At 34.0% G+C, this 18,624-nt stretch overlaps 2 protein-coding genes across 4 annotated transcripts; both read left to right on the top strand.

Annotated features, from left to right (window-relative positions):
* The first annotated feature begins 404 nt into the window (after positions 1-404).
* Positions 405-6,980, top strand: LOC102580028 (E3 ubiquitin-protein ligase MBR2-like). Of its 3 annotated transcripts, none has more exons than XM_006342572.2 (7): positions 405-501; positions 704-748; positions 3,232-4,979; positions 5,347-5,397; positions 6,258-6,356; positions 6,437-6,580; positions 6,665-6,980. In XM_006342572.2, exons 3-7 carry the CDS (start codon positions 3,324-3,326, stop codon positions 6,794-6,796), a joined length of 2,082 nt encoding a protein of 693 aa, XP_006342634.1. In that variant the 5' UTR covers positions 405-501; positions 704-748; positions 3,232-3,323; the 3' UTR covers positions 6,797-6,980. The 3 variants fall into 3 exon arrangements, with proteins under 3 accessions (XP_006342634.1, XP_006342635.1, XP_015162115.1); XM_006342573.2 differs by having other exon boundaries at positions 501-585; XM_015306629.1 differs by lacking the exon at positions 405-501 and adding an exon at positions 503-594.
* A 4,954-nt stretch (positions 6,981-11,934) lies between these two features.
* Positions 11,935-15,988, top strand: LOC102579705 (probable serine/threonine-protein kinase At1g01540). The gene is made up of 7 exons (XM_006342571.2): positions 11,935-12,848; positions 13,539-13,643; positions 13,789-13,911; positions 14,027-14,197; positions 14,292-14,421; positions 14,517-14,726; positions 15,352-15,988. The coding sequence occupies exons 1-7, from the start codon at positions 12,256-12,258 to the stop codon at positions 15,514-15,516; spliced, it is 1,497 nt and encodes a 498-aa protein (XP_006342633.1). The 5' UTR covers positions 11,935-12,255; the 3' UTR covers positions 15,517-15,988.
* The last annotated feature ends 2,636 nt before the right edge of the window (positions 15,989-18,624 follow it).

Genomic DNA, 18,624 nt, shown 5'->3' with positions numbered 1-18,624 from the left:
AGATTTTTCTTTAATAAATAATAAGAATGAGCTCTAAACTAATTTTGCAAAAAAGGTCAATAGATTAAGGGACAAATTAGTAAATAACAAGAGGTTAGAGTGCAATTAAAAAAATGGTGCAAATATTGAAGGTGCAAAATGTTACTATAAATTTAATAAAATACATATTCAAATATCAATAATGAAATTCCACATATAAGGTCTGAAAAGAATACTCGTAGAGATAGAAAAACTATTTCCGAAAAACTTTCTATAAAATACATAGTCAAACATAACCTTAAATTCTAAAAATCACAATTTCAAAATTTTAAATTTTAAATTTTAATTTCAAAATCTATAGCCGGAACTTAGCCATTCTTTTTAGGACAAAAGAATAATTCTCTTATGGAACTTCTTATTTTGCCTTATTAGTTGCCTTGTGGACAGAAGAGTTGTTTTTTACATAAATAAATTCAAGATTGCTTGGTGCTTCCTCTTCTCTCTCTCCCTCTCCCTGTGTGTGTATGTATTCTTTCATTTCCTCTTTCTCCACCCCATCTCTCCAAATCCCCCCTCTCTCTCTCTCTCTCTCTCTTCTGTTAAGCAGTGAGTTCTGTATGTTTTTCTCTGTTTAAAACATGTGGAATTTCAATCTAAACAGCTCAAAATCTTTGATCATTTTTTCAAGATTTTTGTCTGATATTTTATTTTTTTTATATTTCAGGTTGGTTACATAGATTTGATGTTTCTTCTGGTTGCTGTTTCACTGGTAAATTCTTGGATTTGGATGAATTTTTTGGACTATTTTTACATCAATGTTGAGGATTCTTGTTTTTGGTTACTGTTTATTGGGCTTTTCCCGTTTTGTCTGCAAGCTTTTTAGTTCTGATGTTATCTGTGGATTTTTGTTTTTGTCTGAGATGGGGTTTTTGATGGGGAGTTTTCTTGAGATTTTTGATGAGTTTCTGATGTGAAGGTTCAATCTTTTTTTGGTTTGCTGATGTAAAGGTTCAATCTTTTTTGGTTTGCTGATGTTTGATTCAATGTAAAGAGTTCTTTGATACTGGATAAACATGTACAATGCTGTTTGCTGGGATTTCCCCCCTTTGTCTGCAAGCTTTTTAGCTCTGGTGTTATGTGTGAATTTGTTTTTGTCTGAGATGGGGTTTTTAATGGGGAGCTTTCTTGAGATTTTTGATGGGTACTTGATTCAAAGGTTCAATATTTTATGGTTTGCTGATGTTTAATTCAATGTAAAAAGTTCTTTGATGCTGGACACACTTATACACCAATGCTGGGACTTATGTTTTGGTTACTGTTTATTGGGCTTTTCCCCCTTTATCTGCAAGCTTTTTAGTTCTGGTGTTATCTGTAAATTTGTCTTTGTCTGAGATGGGGTTTTCAATGGGGAGTTTTCTTGAGACTTTTGATGGGTTTCTGATGTAAAGGTTCAATCTTTTTTGGTTTGCTGATGTTTGATTCAATGCACAAAGTTCTTTGATGCTGGACAAACATATACACCAATGCTGGGGATTTATGTTTTTGTTACTGTTTATTGGGCTTTTCCCTCTTTATCTGCAAGCTTTTAAGTTCTGGTGTTATCTGTAAATTTGTCTGTCTGAGATGGGGGTTTTAATGGGGAGTTTTCTTGAGACTTTTGATGGGTTTCTAATGCAAAGGTTCAATCTTTTTTGGTTTGCTGATGTTTGATTCAATGCACAAAGTTCTTTGATGCTGGATAAACATGTACAATGCTGTTTGCTGGGATTTCCCCCCTTTGTCTGCAAGCTTTTTAGCTCTGGTGTTATGTGTGAATTTGTTTTTGTCTGAGATGGGGTTTTTAATGGGGAGCTTTCTTGAGATTTTTGATGGGTACTTGATTCAAAGGTTCAATATTTTATGGTTTGCTGATGTTTAATTCAATGTAAAAAGTTCTTTGATGCTGGACACACTTATACACCAATGCTGGGACTTATGTTTTGGTTACTGTTTATTGGGCTTTTCCCCCTTTATCTGCAAGCTTTTTAGTTCTGGTGTTATCTGTAAATTTGTCTGTCTGAGATGGGGGTTTTAATGGGGAGTTTTCTTGAGACTTTTGATGGGTTTCTAATGCAAAGGTTCAATCTTTTTTGGTTTGCTGATGTTTGATTCAATGTAAAGAGTTCTTTGATACTGGATAAACATGTACAATGCTGTTTGCTGGGATTTCCCCCCTTTGTCTGCAAGCTTTTTAGCTCTGGTGTTATGTGTGAATTTGTTTTTGTCTGAGATGGGGTTTTTAATGGGGAGCTTTCTTGAGATTTTTGATGGGTACTTGATTCAAAGGTTCAATATTTTATGGTTTGCTGATGTTTAATTCAATGTAAAAAGTTCTTTGATGCTGGACACACTTATACACCAATGCTGGGACTTATGTTTTGGTTACTGTTTATTGGGCTTTTCCCCCTTTATCTGCAAGCTTTTTAGTTCTGGTGTTATCTGTAAATTTGTCTGTCTGAGATGGGGGTTTTAATGGGGAGTTTTCTTGAGACTTTTGATGGGTTTCTAATGCAAAGGTTCAATCTTTTTTGGTTTGCTGATGTTTGATTCAATGCACAAAGTTCTTTGATGCCGGATAATCATGTCCACCAATGCTAGGGATTCATGTTTTTATTGCTGTTTATTGGGCTTTCCCCCTTTATCTGCAAGGTTTTTTGTTCTGGTGTTATCTGTGAATTTGTTTTTGTCTGAGATGGGGTTTTTAGTGGGGTGTTTTCTTGAAATTTTTGATAGTTTTCTGATTTAAAGGTTCAATCTTTTTTGGCTTGCGGATGTTTGATTCAATGTAAAATGTTCTATGATGCCGGATAAACATGTACACCAATGCTGGGGCTTCGTGTTTTTGTTACAATTTATTGGTTGACATAGAGGTGTCTTTATCTGCCTTCTTTTGGGTAAGTTTTGTTTCTGTGAAGAGAATGAGAATGAGAATGCCTTTGAGAGCATGATGCGTATGCATCGACTAGATGTAATTGTATCTGAATTTGGTTGTGAAGGCATGCTAATATGCATGCTTATTAGCCAACAGTTGGTATGAAAATATTTGCTTTAGTGGAATGAAGTGATATTTTCCACCAATCTTTCTTCTGTTGGCATTGGAGCTGCATTTCTTACATCATAGATCATAATATGTTGATAATAGTTATATTTTACTGCTCTCGTAGGTTAGCTTCCTGAATTTGACTAAGTATGGTTTAACCTTAAATTTTCCAGGTTTGCTAAGGAAAAAGTGTGTGAATCTTCTCACACTACAATACTATCTCAAACCCTCTTTGAGATTGTGAGCTTGGTATACTATAGCCCTAATGCAGGGGAAACAGAATACCGTTGGTTCCCTCCAAGAAACTTTAGGTTTTAATCATGGTTCGACGCCTAGTGAAGGTGGTGTAGATCAGCAGATATGTTGGAATAGTTTGCAAAATTCTGCACAGAATCACCTGCCAGATTATATGGTTTCTTCTAATGCGACTAATATTCCATTCTTCAATCCTATGAGCCAAGAGAGACAGAATGTAACCAGGGGGAGTTTAGGAGAATCCAGCTCCTCTATTGCACCGAATTGTGCAAGTCAGAGTGAGCAGAAAGCAGATCATGGATGGTCATCCGCAATGACTACATATCATGAACCTTCACTAATCTGTAACGAACAGCAATGTGGGTCTTCTAACATTATGTCATTGAATGATTTTTTTTCTCAAGGTTCTAGTTCTAGCACCATTCCTCATGAGATCAACAGAAATCCAGCATTTGAGGGGCGCAGTGACAACAATGACGATGGCTGTCAAGTGATGGAGTGTACTCCATACAATTCTGTTAGACCAGGAAAAGAACGAATGTCATCTGCTTGTACTTATTTAGGTAATGGGTGTTTGACGGATGATAGTGGTGATGGCAGGCCAGAAAGTTCACCGGATTCTAGGCGCTTTTGTAAGAGAAAAACACTTGAAGGATATCTAGCACAATCTTCAGGAAGTGGAAGTTCTGATTATATTCCTCTTGCTGAAAATAGCATATGGCATTCTGGACCTGCATCACATAGTATGAGTACAGATGCAAATATCTCTGCTCCAACAGAAAGTGTCAGAAGCATCAATATGTCAGAGCATGTGATCCCAAGACTTGGGCTTACCATGGGAGGAGCCGCTGCGGTAACTCCTGTTGGTACTCCGGCTTCAAGAAGTGCAGAAAGTTCTCATAGAAATTTCAGGGTGAGGATTGATGGCTCACTCCAGCAAGATTATCTTCCCAGTAATATCTTTCCTGATGTGGATAATGTTGGAAATGTTAATCGGTCATCTGAACAGCAATTACCAGAGCTACTTCCTAATATCCCTTTGGATTTGAGGTCTGTGCCTGCTGCAGACAGTGGAAATACTCAAAGGCAGCCTGTTGTAATGCATGTTTCTTCTCTGCATCGACGTGCACAGACTAGGTGGAGTTCAGCATCAAGTTCCAGAACTGGCAGTTCATCAAGTTCTGCTCGAGAGAGAAATTCAGCAACATTTGAAGAGCCTAACTCAAGAAGTGTGTCAAGAAACATCTCACAACATCCTATGTTCATACCTTCAACTAATGGGAGAAACTTGAACCAAAATCCTGCCAGCTTGAATTTAGCTGGAAGAAATGTTTCTGTTGCTGGAAATGTCGCATCCAGTTCAGGGGTCCACACTTCTTCTCCTAATAGGGTTCTCCACAGATCTCCTCAATATCACCGGAGGCTGTCAGAATTAGTCCGTAGATCTTTGTTGTCTCCAGCTAGCACTGGATCTGGAGGTGTTAATGGTAATAGTCGTCCACTACGTTTGAGTTCTCCTATCTCACAGGAGATGGCACTTCCTGGAAACCATGAGCATCGTACATCGAGTGCACTGGAGCGACATCTTGATGATGCTATAGGACTCTCCAATTCCTCAAGGACTTTGACTGCTGCACGGGAAGGAAGAAGTAGGCTAGTCACTGAGGTATATTCAGTTCATTGATCATGTTGTAGTTATCACCTCCTTGGCTCATTCAGCATAAATTTTTGTGTGGGCCAGGTGTTATATCCAGTCATCCCAATGCCATTAGATTTTCTTTAGTGATTAAATTAAGCAGTGGGTTTCATCAGGGATAAAACTGGTGGCCTGCCAACTGTTATACATGCATACCTGTCCCTAATTTGATCAATCAATCCAAATTAGGGAGGATATGCATCAAATTTATAGGTGTCACAAATGTTTTACCATAATTTTGGCTTCACTGAAGGCTTTTGTGATGCGATTTAGTTTGCATTGTTGAAGCCTTCTATTTAAAAATTACCGACCAACTAAATTTCTTTTTATTGAACAGATTCGCCATGTATTAGATCTTATGCGCAGGGGTGAAGGGCTAAGTGTTGAGGTAAGATTCTTACTATTGCCTTATCTGAAAAATTAAAATATTTTGAGGTCAGAGTTTTAATGTCCTTTCAGTTGAATGATGGCTTATATGTCCCGATTTTGCATGTCTTTGTGTTATATGCTCGATTAGAGATAAAAATCTTTTTCAGTAATCTTTTATGACCTGGTATATAGCAGCAACAGTAATAATGTAATATAACACGAAAGTTCTGGCCTTCGGACCTTTTACTTTTGGCTGACTACTTCATATAAGGTAAGTCAAACACAATTCTGTTTCTTTTCTCTTTGTGAAAAGAATAGTTAAGCTGAACCACGTGATATGTGGTAGAGGGGCTACAGTTGAAGAAATTTCTTTAAACAAAAGCATGAACGAAGTACATGGCTATTCTAGAAACTAGAATGCATGTGCAGCAACTGAAATCTTATTAGCTCTTTCTCTGCATGAATGTCTAGTAGTTTTTAAAGGGAACAAGCCGCAGCAAGTCATTTTACCTCCACCCATCTGGGTCCTGGACTTGAATGTATTTGTTTTGGGGCATATTTCTTTTTTGATAATCATCATGTAGAAAGAGATGGGCGGGCACACTTTTGGACTTTGTACCTATTCCCCTTTTTGTTATTGCTGAGGGTCTTTTGTAAACGACCTCTCTTCCTCTATGAGGTAGTGGTAAGGTCTGCGTACGCTCTACCCTTCCCAGACCTCACTTGTGGGAGTATATTGGGTATGTTGTTAACAATGGAAGTTAGAGGCATGTTAAAATGATACGACATGAAGATGTTATAAATTTGTTCTTTTCTTGTCTTAGCAAAAAGTTGAACTGATAGAATTAGCTATCATAATATCTCTTCCTCATATTCCAGGATGTTATGATCCTTGATCAGTCGGTCTTCTTTGGGATGCCGGAGATTCAAGATCGCCACAGGGATATGCGTCTTGATGTTGATAATATGTCATACGAGGTTAGTGGTTTAAACAGAATCACATTACATCCTATGGGGAAATGATGTGCTAAAACTCTGCCTATGTGATGTGTTTCCAGGAGTTATTGGCACTCGGAGAGCGCATTGGGGATGTTTGCACCGGGCTTAGTGAAGAAACTATTTCAAGTCGTTTGAAGCAGCGCAATTTTATTAGCATAAAAACAGAACAACCTGAGGAAGCAGAACCATGCTGCATATGCCGGGTACTCAATTTGACCTTCTCTACTATTAACTCCATCATTGAACCTCGTAAAGTAAAGTTCTAACGTGTATTCAATCATTTGCAGGAGGAATATAACAACGGAGATGGTCTTGGAACACTAGAGTGTGGACATGATTTCCATACAGACTGCATTAAGCAATGGCTCATGCAGAAGAATTTATGCCCGGTATGCAAGACGACGGGGCTTACTACATGAGAAAGAATCATATTCTTTGAAAATATTTGAATTGGAAGGGGAGTTTGTTCTAGAGATGAAATTAGCTCTAGCTGCATTAGACATTTATTTAGAACAAAATTTACATTATGGTTTTCTGGAATTTTACATTTGCTTTTACAATTAATCGAAACATCTTTTGGAATATTTATTTGGTTCATTGTCATTGCTTTACTTTTTTGAACAAAATGCTTGGTTATATAACCCTATGCATGCCTTTAAAGTTTTGCCAGGTCTGAGGATTCTTATAGCTGTTTCCAGCTAGTTTTGGATTGAGACGTAGTTATTACTCTCATTTGGTTCGATGACTAAGTTATCTTGGGATTATAATCCTTCGGACTTGCTTATCCTACCTCACCTGAAAGGTGGGATAAAATAACATCAAGTTTGATGCGATATGTGAGATATTAAGGATTAAGTTTGGTATGAAGGAGAATGATTTTGGTAGAAAATGTATACTTGAAAAATAAGTTGTTTTATTTATTTTTTAGTGCTCAATAAGTAAATAAAAAATGTTATCTCATGAGCATTTATATGTAATTTAGTAAAACACTACATAGAATGGGGTAGGGAGTGGGGTTGAGGGTGTTGGGTGGGTGAGGAGGATATAACAAATATAAAATATTACATAAAGAACTTGGTTATACTTTCTTTGTTTAAAAATATGATTATTATTTTTTTATGTTGTATCCTCTTACAAGAGATTTTTCATTTTATGAGAAATTTTTAACAAAATTACTTTCTTCTATTTATTTTGTAAGAGGTCAACAGATTTCATTTCCGCTATTAAATATCTTTCATTTAAATGACTAGTTTCTTAGCCTATACTTTTATAATGTCTATTACTTATCAAAAGAATTTAATTTTTTTTCTTATTTTCGTGTTCGAAACTCGTATTGAAGCCCGACTAAATTTGAATCATGCACTACAACACCTATTCGTTATAAGCAGGATGAAGTATAGACAAATATACTTTTTTGTTTAGTTGAAATCAAATCAAATCAAATTGATTATTTTTTTTCAATACCAAATCACTAATAATTTTTTTTCCAATTTAATTTGATTTATCGATTTAATACGATCAATGTTTTAAAAAGCAAAAATGTAAGACGAGACATTTTATGTAGTATGGGCAAGACTTACACCCCTAATTCTATCGATATAAATCCGTGCACCGAGCTCAACCAACTATATAATATAGGATTACAAAAAAGGTGGATGGATTTATCTATTTTAATTGCTGACGAAAATCTCAACCACTCGTCGGTATACTATGTTTTTTTGTTATATATATCAAAACAACTGTCACGAATTTGAGTTGTGAAAACAAATAGAAATATGAAAAATATGTATGATGGTATGATTTACGTATCGTTGTAGGTTGATTCTTTCTAAAATACGTGTATAACAAAAACTTAATGTATCTGTTTTTTTTTATCTTCTATTATTATTTGAATTTATATCCTTATCAATCATTAGCAAATCTTTTTGTATTTGTCTTGATCGTTATGAACCACTAATCTAAAGTATAACGGAAGATGATTTTAAACTATAATCAAAAATGAAAAAGCAAGTCTTTTCTTATTTGTCTTGATCGTACTAACGAACCACTAACCTAAAGACACATAGATTTCCAATAAATACTCGATTCGAAAGAAAAGAAAATTAATTAGATCACTATATCAACAAAATTCTTCAATCTTTAATTTCCCATTTCTCATTAAAAGAAAAGTAAAAGAACTACATTTATAATTTAATTAAATAGATAAAGAGAAAGTGGAAGAAAATAAGGATGCATCACTATCAATCATAAAAAATGGATCCAAACAAAATCTGACATCTTCAAAAGAATTCTTTAACCAGCAAATTGTAATCAAATAATAAAGCAAATGAGCCAAAGAGCAATGAAATAGGACAAAGATAAAGTTAAAAAGCAGGCATACCTTCTGATACTCCGTTCGTTCACTTTTATTTATCACGTATTATTTTTTAGGATTAATTTGAATAATTTTGAAGCTAAGTTGGAATAATTTAATTTAATATCATAAAGATATTTAAAAACTATACAAAATACAGAAGTTGTCATTTCTTCCTATATTAATATGATAAAATATATAGATATCTCAAAATGTTAATTAAAATTCATGTAATTTAACTCTTGAAAAAATAAATAGTAATATGTAAAAATGAATATTAGTACGAAAACGAATTTGCAATAATTATAATTAGTATTGTAGATTGATAAGAGTTTTAAAAAAAAACGAAAGATATTTTGATTTCCACCATCTAATTGTAAAGATTATATCACAATATTTAACGTATCTGTTATTTGTTTATAAGCAATCAATTAGAATTTAAATGAATGATTTATTAATGAGCTAATGGCTAATTAGTGGGGATCTAATCCTATAATATTCTCCAACACTTCAATTTAAATCTATAGATGAAGTATTTAGATCCATCAATAGATCAATATGAGGTATAATTTAAATATTCAAGGAAATTAAGAATCAATAGAAGTTTCCTTTTTGATTCATAAATGTGTAACATGTTCAATTTGCTAAGTTTATAATTTTAAATTAGACTGATCAAATTACTATATGTTAATTAAATCATTTTGAAGTACATCTATTTAATACTTACATCGACTTATATCTTAGGTTTGATTTTAACAAATTGAGTTTGACTTGTTGTCTAATTATTTTTTCCATTCGATGACCAAATGACCGCATTGAAGCATCGATTAAATTTGAATCATGCACTGCCGGGCCTATTTGAAGGTAACACTCTCAATAAAATTTTCTTCATACCCAAAATTTGAAGACAAACTTATTTTCGGAAAAAATAACTTTTGATATGAATAGAGGTAACTTGATCTTTTTAGTATTTTAACTATTTTTTTTGTGTCTTTTTTATTTATTTTTGTGTAAAGAGTTATATTATTACAATAATATTTGTGATGAACTATAAATATAAATCTTTCTAACATGACCCATTGATTTATTTCTTTTTGTTTTTGATTCGGTATTCAATACCTCTCTTTTATCTGATCAGTTCAAGTACAATGTCTTCTATCAAAGATAACTCAATTCTTATGAATCAAAGATTTTTAATTAAAAATAAGAGATATTTATTAAAATATTTGACGGTGCATATTTAATTCAATTAAAGCACCAAACAATGCTAAGCAAATTATTATTTCGATTCTTTTTAATTCGTTTAAATTTGATGGGTGACTTGAATTTATAGTTAATTATAAATATTATTTTGATTGTATAACTCTTTTTGTGAAAACAAATACATCAATATAAGGTATAATTTAAAGATTCAAGGTAATTAAGAATCAATGGAAGTTTCCTATTTGATTCATAAAAGTGTAACATGTTCAATTTGCTAAGTTTATAATTTAAAATTAGACTGATAAAATTACTATATGTTAATTAAATCATTTTGAAGTACATCAATTTAATACTTACATTGACTAATACCTTAGCTTTGATTTTAACAAATTGAGTTTGACTTGTTGTCTAATTACTCCCTCTGTCCCTAATTACTTATCCACTTTTAAATTGACACACCTATTAAGAAAGTAATTATTGAAATAGTGAGTTTACCATTTTACTTCTATTAATTATCAAGTGGATGGATTAAAAATTTAAGATTTTCAAGAAATTGTACCTTTTTCAAAGTAATTAATTGAGGATATAATAGGCAAAATTATTTTGTCCTTTCTTGATTTGTCAAAATGGACAAGTAATTATGGATAACTATAAAAGGAAAAATGGACAAGTAATTAGGGACAGATGGAGTATTTTTTTCAGTCCAAAGTCCGCATTGAAGCATCAATTAGATTTGAATCAAAGATAACTCAATTCTTTCGGTGTCAAGTACAATGTCTTCTATCAAAGATAACTCAATTCTTATGAATTAAAGATTTTTTAATTAAAAACAAGAGATATTTATCACAATATTTGATGGTGCATATTTAATTCAACTAAAGCACCAAACAATGTTACGCAAATTATTATTTCGATTCTTTTTAATTCGTTTAAATTTGATGGGTGACTTGAATTTATAGTTGATTATAAATATTACTTTGATTGTATAACCCTTTTTCTATAATTAAGTACACACTTCCTCTATTTCAAAATAAATAATATTTTAAAATTAAAAAGAGAAATTAATCTTAATTCATCTAGTGTTACCCCTATATACATCATCAAGACTTATTAATTAGTTTTTCTTTAATTAGGAGTAAGTTAGCAATAACACTAGAAATAAATAGTTTCTTAAAAGATACATCCAAACAAAAAAAACCATTATTTTGGACCTAAGAGAGTATAAGGTAACACTTAAAATTCATAAATAAAACAATCTTTTAGCATTATTTTCTCAGGTCAATAAAGCAAGTTAAGTTAAAATTTAATAAAAGTAAATTACAAGATAATTTTTTCTTATTAGCTAGAATTTTAATAAATAAAGTTACTCAAAAAAATTAGGTTTGACCGATAACACACCTCTCATAAAATTAATTGAGATGAGTATAAAATAATCTTCTTTATTTAAAAATATTTAACCGTTCCTTAGGAGTCCATCCTTTTTGTTCTCTTGATGATTCAAACTCACAATCTTCATATTGGAATTGAAGAATGCTTTTCATCTTGCTCGGTGACTCAAACTCATAACCTTCAAATTGAAATTAAAAAATACTTACCATCTTCCTCCCTTGATAACTCAAACTTACGATCTTCTGATTGAAATTGAAGAGTGCTTACCATCTTCCTCCCTTGGTGACTCAAACTCACGATCTCCAGGTCAAAATTGAAGAATACTTACTATCTTGCTTCTTCGGTGACTCAAACTCACGATCTTTAGATTGGAATTGAAGAATACTTACTTATCTTGCTTCTTCGATGACTCAAACTCATGACTTTCCAATTGGAAATAAAGAATGGTTATCATGTTGCTATCTTGATAACTCAAACTCACGACCTTCAAATTGAAAGTAAAAAGTACTTACCATCAGAACAACTTTCTCTTATCGAGTATAAGATGATCCGAACACAAAGAAAATAAAAAAATGATAGATATCATTTCTTCAAATTTGACTATAATATCATTCGTTTGGCACGCTTAAACAATTTCCTCCTTTTCAGCAGTCCCATCATTACAGCTGCTTCTCCTCCCCCACCCCCCAACCCTTAACCACTCACTTGCCCTGTTTTGGTCCAAAATATCACTAAGCTCCATCTTCAGCTGCTCTACAGGCAGCTGTCTGTACTCTGTAACACTAGCTATTATCTCTTCTCACCATATTCATCCATTAATAGGCTTTATTGTAGTGTACTTTCCTTTCTCTTCAAACAGAAAACACCTCTTTGTTTTGTTTTCTTTCATGTCTTCCATTTTCAGCTAACCCCATATTGTTGAAGTAAAAAAAAATGTCAGCATTTTTGAATGATGAGATGTCCAAGAAAACATCAATTTTTGGTTTACACTTGTGGGTCGTTGTTGGAATTTGCGTTGGAGCAGCAATTGTACTTGTTCTCTTCTTAATCTCACTATGGTACACTGCTAAGCGGAATTCCAGCAACCCCCAAATCAAAAACATATCTACGGAGATCAAAGAGATCCGAATTGACCCATCTCGGACTCTACCGGAAAACCCCAATTCGGTTCCGGTAGCAGACCCGCTACCGGAGCCTGAAAAAGAAACGACCCAGAACTCAGGTGGGTATCGAAGAATTCAAATTGAGATGGGGAAGGAACATATGGTTAAGCCTGATCGAGTCGGATCGGGTGGTGGGTCGGGTCATGGTAGTGGGGAGGTGCGTTCGGGTGAACAAGGTGGAATTACTGCACCTGAGGTTTCACATTTAGGGTGGGGTCATTGGTATACTCTGAGGGAGCTTGAAATTGCTACTAATTTTTTTGCTCATGAGAATGTTATTGGTGAGGGTGGCTATGGCATTGTTTACCGCGGAGTTATGGAAGATAATAGCTATGTTGCTGTTAAGAATTTGCTTAACAACAGGTGCGGCATTTAAAATTGTTTGATTTGTGCTACTGATTAAAGTTCTGTTCTTTGTGCTTATTGTGTATGCATAGTTCAATTGCTTATATATAGATGCTAACATGTTGTGTTGTTTAGGTATATAACATGTTTTTAGCATGAATGTCTGCATGCCATTATATTCATGTTGTGTGTGTTGTTCCATAGTTATGCATCCAATTGAACTTTAGATTTAGTAAGTTCTGAGTGACTGCTGTTTATTGTGTATGTATACATTTTTAAAACTCTGTAAATGTACATGGTCTATCAGAAACAGCCTTACTACTTCACGAAGTTTGCATTGTGTATTACTACATGTTGTCTCATTTGCTTTGTATCTTGCTATTTTATTGTCGTGTTATTCTTGCGATTCTGTTTTGGAAACATTTCTTGTGAGTGGAGTTTCTATCGGAAAGAACCTCTCAAGACCCCACTTTTGGGATTACATTGGGTATGTTGTTGTTGCAAATGTACATAGTCATTGGTCTGAGCTGAAAGTATTGGGTTTGGTTGAACTAGCTGTGAAGGGCTAGATCTGCCCTCTAGATTTTGGTCCGTAATTAGTTGAATGCAAGCTGGAGTTTGATGGGTAGTTATAGCCTTATAGGTTTATTTGATGAGAAACATGCCCCTTTTTGTTCTTTAATTTTTTTCATGTGACACTCTTTTCAGGGGACAGGCAGAGAGGGAATTTAAGGTTGAAGTGGAAGCAATTGGTCGAGTACGGCACAAGAATTTAGTAAGGCTACTTGGTTACTGTGCTGAGGGAGCTCACAGGTATTTTCATGTCAGCGGTCTGCAGTTTGATTTGATCGATTGCTGTTACATTTGTGTACTTGTAGTCTGTTAGGATTGTTAAGACCTATAATTATGCTGATTTTAGTGTTGGTATTACTCAAGATAATTTTAATGCTATTTTCAGGATGCTTGTGTATGAGTATGTGGACAATGGGAATTTAGAGCAGTGGCTCCATGGAGATGTAGGGCCATACAGTCCTCTTACATGGGAAATTCGGATGAACATTATCCTTGGAACAGCTAAAGGGTATAAACTCTGTTTTTTTGGGATGTATTAACTTCTAATTTTTATTTTTATTTTGGGCAGTCATTGTTATCTAGATTGTGTTAAATGGAAAACTAAAACTTGACAATGAATGCAGGTTGACCTATCTGCATGAGGGCCTCGAACCCAAAGTTGTTCACCGTGACATCAAGTCGAGCAATATTTTGATTGATAAGCAGTGGAATTCGAAAGTATCTGACTTTGGTTTAGCTAAGCTTTTGGGCTCAGAGAGGAGCTATATAACTACTCGGGTTATGGGAACGTTTGGGTTAGTGCTAGATGTCTCAAATCCACTAGAATTTTCTGTTGTTTCTAATGTTGAAGAAACCATGTAAAGCCAAACTTCTTGTTTCTCTTATCAGCTATGTTGCTCCAGAATATGCTAGCACTGGCATGTTGAATGATAGAAGTGATGTTTATAGTTTTGGAATTCTTCTTATGGAGATTATTTCTGGAAGGAATCCTGTGGATTATAGCCGTGCTCCTGGAGAGGTTTGTTCCAATTACCTAAACCGTCTTGTTTTAAGTAGCATCTTGAATATTGCGTCTTGTTTAGTTCTAACTTTTGCTGTGGATCTAACTCTCAGGTCAATCTGGTTGATTGGCTTAAGACAATGGTTTCTAACCGTAATTCCGAGGGTGTTTTGGATCCCAAGATGCGGGAGAAGCCTTCTTCAAGAGCATTGAAACGTGCCCTTTTGGTAGCATTGCGCTGTGTAGACCCCAATGCTCAGAAGAGGCCAAAGATGGGGCATGTTATACACATGCTTGAGGTTGATGATTTTCCCTTCCGTGATGTAAGTTTGAGCTTTTCCTATTTAGAACTGCATGCTCTTAACTATCATATTTTACTAGTCATGATGGCTTAGCATGCATTTTGGTTCATTGTATCTTTAATTACTTGATGTATGGAAACCTCCGTCTTATAAAAGAACTCAACTTCTTCTCTCTTATTTATCTAGTGAAGCAACCTCTGAAACATATCCTCTGGGAAATGGAATGAGAATTGAGTTTAATAAGCACTAAACTATGGTGCAATTGTGGTTGCTTTAGAGTGTTTAGTTATATGTGATGTAATGAAGGTTCATGTATCTGCTTTCTCGGAATGAGCATTCAATACATGACCCATCTCTCCTCTACTGGATGATGCTTGTTACACCATATATTGAGTAACTGGTCATTTGGAATTTGGATACTGAAACTTGAATGAATCTCCCTCTCATTTTATAGTAGAAATCAAATTGATTGTTTTACAAACTAATTTTAGAAATCTGATCAATGATCTGATACTGAGTTTAGTAGTATGATCCAACACTAGTTGGAACTTTTGCCAGGAAGCCGTGTCATGTAATTGAATCACCTATAACATTTTCTATCAATCCTTATATGACAATACATTGCTTAACCGTGTGATTCATACAGGACCGAAGAACTGTAAGAGAAAATGAACGTTCACATCATGATGAAATGAAAGAGACGGTAATGGATAAGCGCATAATTGATACAGGTGATAGCAGTGGATTTGAAAGTACTGTTGAAACCAACCAATCTTTGTTGCCGAAGAAAGAAATTAATGATGAGGAGTAGCCTGGCCAAGTGGGCTAGAAGGTCAGCCAAGTGGGCTAGAAGGTCAAATTCAAACCCCCTCATTTCCTCTACCATTCATTTTGAAGCTGGCGAATGTACATAAAATTCACTGGTGCAAATTCAGCACTCTCTTAAGGTTTTGTAGAGTAGCTCTTGTTGTTGTTATATGCAATTGCTTTCAATTTTGTGAAGAGCATAGCTCTCTTTAGTAGTATATAATTAAATTAGCATTTCACTCTTCTAGTTGGATGCACTTTCCAAATGAAAAGAAATTATCAAATTGTATTTCCTTAAACCTATGTAGCAATCTCCTTTCAATCCCTTGGATCAGTTATGTCTTCATGTGAAGAAATGATGGAATTGATTTTGATATAAGGAGAAAGTAGCAGTAAGATGTACCTTATGTTTTGCCTTGTATGGATATGGATTTTACCATGTTCAAGAGAGTGAATACACCATCTATTCTATTTTACATGTTACACTTTCCTTTTTAGTCTATCCTCGAAAAGCACGACACATTTGTATACTTGAATCTCTCTTAATTTTAACTTCTCATTTTACTCTTCACCGTGTCGGTTGTAGTATTAGCCTATTCATGTAGTCTTAGGCTTTTGGTATTCCTTTGTGGTTTATTGTGTTTAGGTGGTCACACCTTGTTATTGTTGTTGTTACAATTCCTTGCATATAGTTGTAACTGCTTTGCTATTCGTTGTCATGTTTCTCCCCACCACCTGTTTTTTTTGTTTTTGTTTTTGTTTTATTACTACTTTGATTTGCTTGAGCCGAGGGTCATTTGGAAATAGCCCCTCTACCTCAGAGAAGTAGTGGTAGTGGTAAGGACTGCGTACTCTCCACCCTCCCCAGACCTCACTTTGTGGGATTTCACTAGGTATGTTGTTGTTGTCGTCATTTCTCTTAACGGCATGCTTTTGTAACCATAGACCACAGAGGACATGTTTAAGACTATAAATACTATGCTTTTGTAACCATATGACATGCAATACAAGTACTATGTATACTTTTGATATGTGCCGATAGCCTTTCTTTCTTATTCGCCGTGCCTATTCAAACACCATGAGTGTTTGCTTTAATGATTTGGCTTCTGTGTTGGGATATTTGTTGATGCTGGAGAGGGGGAGGGGGGGAGGGGGGTCCAATGATTACAATAGTCTCCAGGATGCTACAAAGTAGGAAAACAGCTAGGTGTGTTTTGCTTGGCTGTGACTAGAGATCCTGTTTGACAGCTAGAGTTGGGCACACATTGTGCATTTTGGACCCCTCACTCACTTATTGTGTTTTTTAGTGTTGTCTCTATGGAAAAGGTCATAGGGGCAATATTCATTTACTTACTACATTAAAGGCCCTACAAAACAATGATTGTTTTGACTCTCTGCATGTGAAAAAGAATGTAGATAGTTTGTAGTGAAGATGTAAGCTGAGTTTCATTTGCTTTAGAAATATATTTCTCTGGGTTTGTCTAATCAACATGGAGAGTTGTTCTTAGTTTGTTGTCATTTTCTGCTTTGGTTTTTTATCTTCTATCTTGAAATTCACCAGTGTTGTCAAAGGCGCACTTAAAGCGGCCTAAGCAGGTGCAAAAACATGTTGAGCGTTTTGCCTCACTTAGCAGATGTTTTAGATGACACTAAACAATTGATATTTCACTTTTATTGCATCTTTTTTTCCTTTGTTTAGTCCTGTACTACACTTAATATTTTTGTTTTTTTTCTCTATTTGTCTATTTCTTCATTAAAGCCCCGATGGATCTTAGAGCTTTTCGTCTGTGGTAACATTGCACTCCTTTCCAAACAAGAGGAGTTGTATCTTCAAATATCTTATTGAGTTAACATCATCTTTATTTGTGTTTTGCGTTTTTTCAATCATCAACAACTTAATTGGAAATTAGTTGTGGTAATTCTATGAATATTTTAATTAGCAATTTCAAAAATACTAGTTATGATTGTTGAATGAAATGACTTTGATTAGGGTAGAGAGGTGTCAATATTCATCAAAGGTAATTTGGTTGAAAAAGTATTAAGGGCAGAGCTAGAAGCTGACATACGTTTGGACTAAATTCAATAATTTTTGTTCAAATTATATATTATTATTATTAAAAAATTCACCAAATATATATATAAAAGTTGAATTTGAAACTCGATTAGAATTAATGAAAAAGATTGACGATATTTCTTGAAAAAGAGAAGGCATTATTACCACACTTTGCTTTAATGATGAGACGAGGTTCACATGTTGTGTCAATTTTAGGAAATTGCTTTTTTGGTGTTTTTGATGTTTGATTGATAAATGAAAAGTATTTCTCGAGTTATTTTATTTATTAAAGATTGATGATAAGTGTATAACAATCAAACCTTTTTATAAATATTGAGTATTAGATTGATATTTCATAATAATAATATTGTGTGAAAATTTCTCTTTTAAAAGAATATTTTTCTGTCATACAAAATATTCAGATTTATAGATTTTTAGTTTCAAACTCATCATATTCTTAAAGTTATGAGTTCATATCCAATATTTATTGTAATTTTTCAAACATAAAATTATACCCTGCGTTAAAAGCACTAATTTCAGATGAAACTTGCTATATTTAAGCTGCATCCGTCCCTGGTAAAACTGTGTACACACTATCTTTTTCGGACCTTATTTTGTAAGATTACATTGAATATATTATTGTTGTTACCGAGACCATCTAGAGGGTCAAGCCGCTAAAGCAAGGGATTTATGCACCCAAATTTTGGAGGCTGATGTTTGATATCTATATTGAATTGTTTGATTAGTTCAATTTTGAGACACACAAAGTCGACTAAATAGAAAAGTGCTCCCAAACAAGATCTTTTTAATTCTTAAGGCTCGAACTTGAAATATGTAGTTAAAAGAGGATATGAGACCCAATTTAAACTTATAACAGATTAATATGTTATTTTTTCTTTCAAAATATATTAAGAAGAAAAAATATATCTTTCATTAAAATTGAATTCAGGCCTCCAATTTTATTGAGCTGCGCTACTGATTAGTTATCAAATATACATGCCAAACTTTCCTTTGTTTTTCTTCATGTATGGACATGATTTGACTTGAGGGGTCTTGTTA

Source organism: Solanum tuberosum, unplaced genomic scaffold, assembly GCF_000226075.1.
Source record: "Solanum tuberosum cultivar DM 1-3 516 R44 unplaced genomic scaffold, SolTub_3.0 scf00034, whole genome shotgun sequence".
NCBI lineage: Eukaryota > Viridiplantae > Streptophyta > Magnoliopsida > Solanales > Solanaceae > Solanum > Solanum tuberosum.
The sequence above is the reverse complement of the archived record's forward strand: the minus strand, read 5'-3'. Positions and strand labels throughout refer to the sequence as shown.

What these genes read in the sequence shown, in the direction of transcription:
- LOC102580028 (XM_006342572.2), top strand. Translation starts at nt 3,324, where the DNA reads ATGCAGGGGAAACAGAATACCGTTGGTTCCCTCCAAGAAACTTTAGGT. An exon ending in GAAGTAGGCTAGTCACTGAG is followed by an intron (nt 4,980 to 5,346) that starts GTATATTCAGTT and finishes TTTATTGAACAG; the next exon opens with ATTCGCCATGTATTAGATCT. An exon ending in GTGAAGGGCTAAGTGTTGAG is followed by an intron (nt 5,398 to 6,257) that starts GTAAGATTCTTA and finishes CTCATATTCCAG; the next exon opens with GATGTTATGATCCTTGATCA.
- LOC102579705 (XM_006342571.2), top strand. Translation starts at nt 12,256, where the DNA reads ATGTCAGCATTTTTGAATGATGAGATGTCCAAGAAAACATCAATTTTT. An exon ending in ATCCTTGGAACAGCTAAAGG is followed by an intron (nt 13,912 to 14,026) that starts GTATAAACTCTG and finishes CAATGAATGCAG; the next exon opens with GTTGACCTATCTGCATGAGG. An exon ending in CGGGTTATGGGAACGTTTGG is followed by an intron (nt 14,198 to 14,291) that starts GTTAGTGCTAGA and finishes TTCTCTTATCAG; the next exon opens with CTATGTTGCTCCAGAATATG.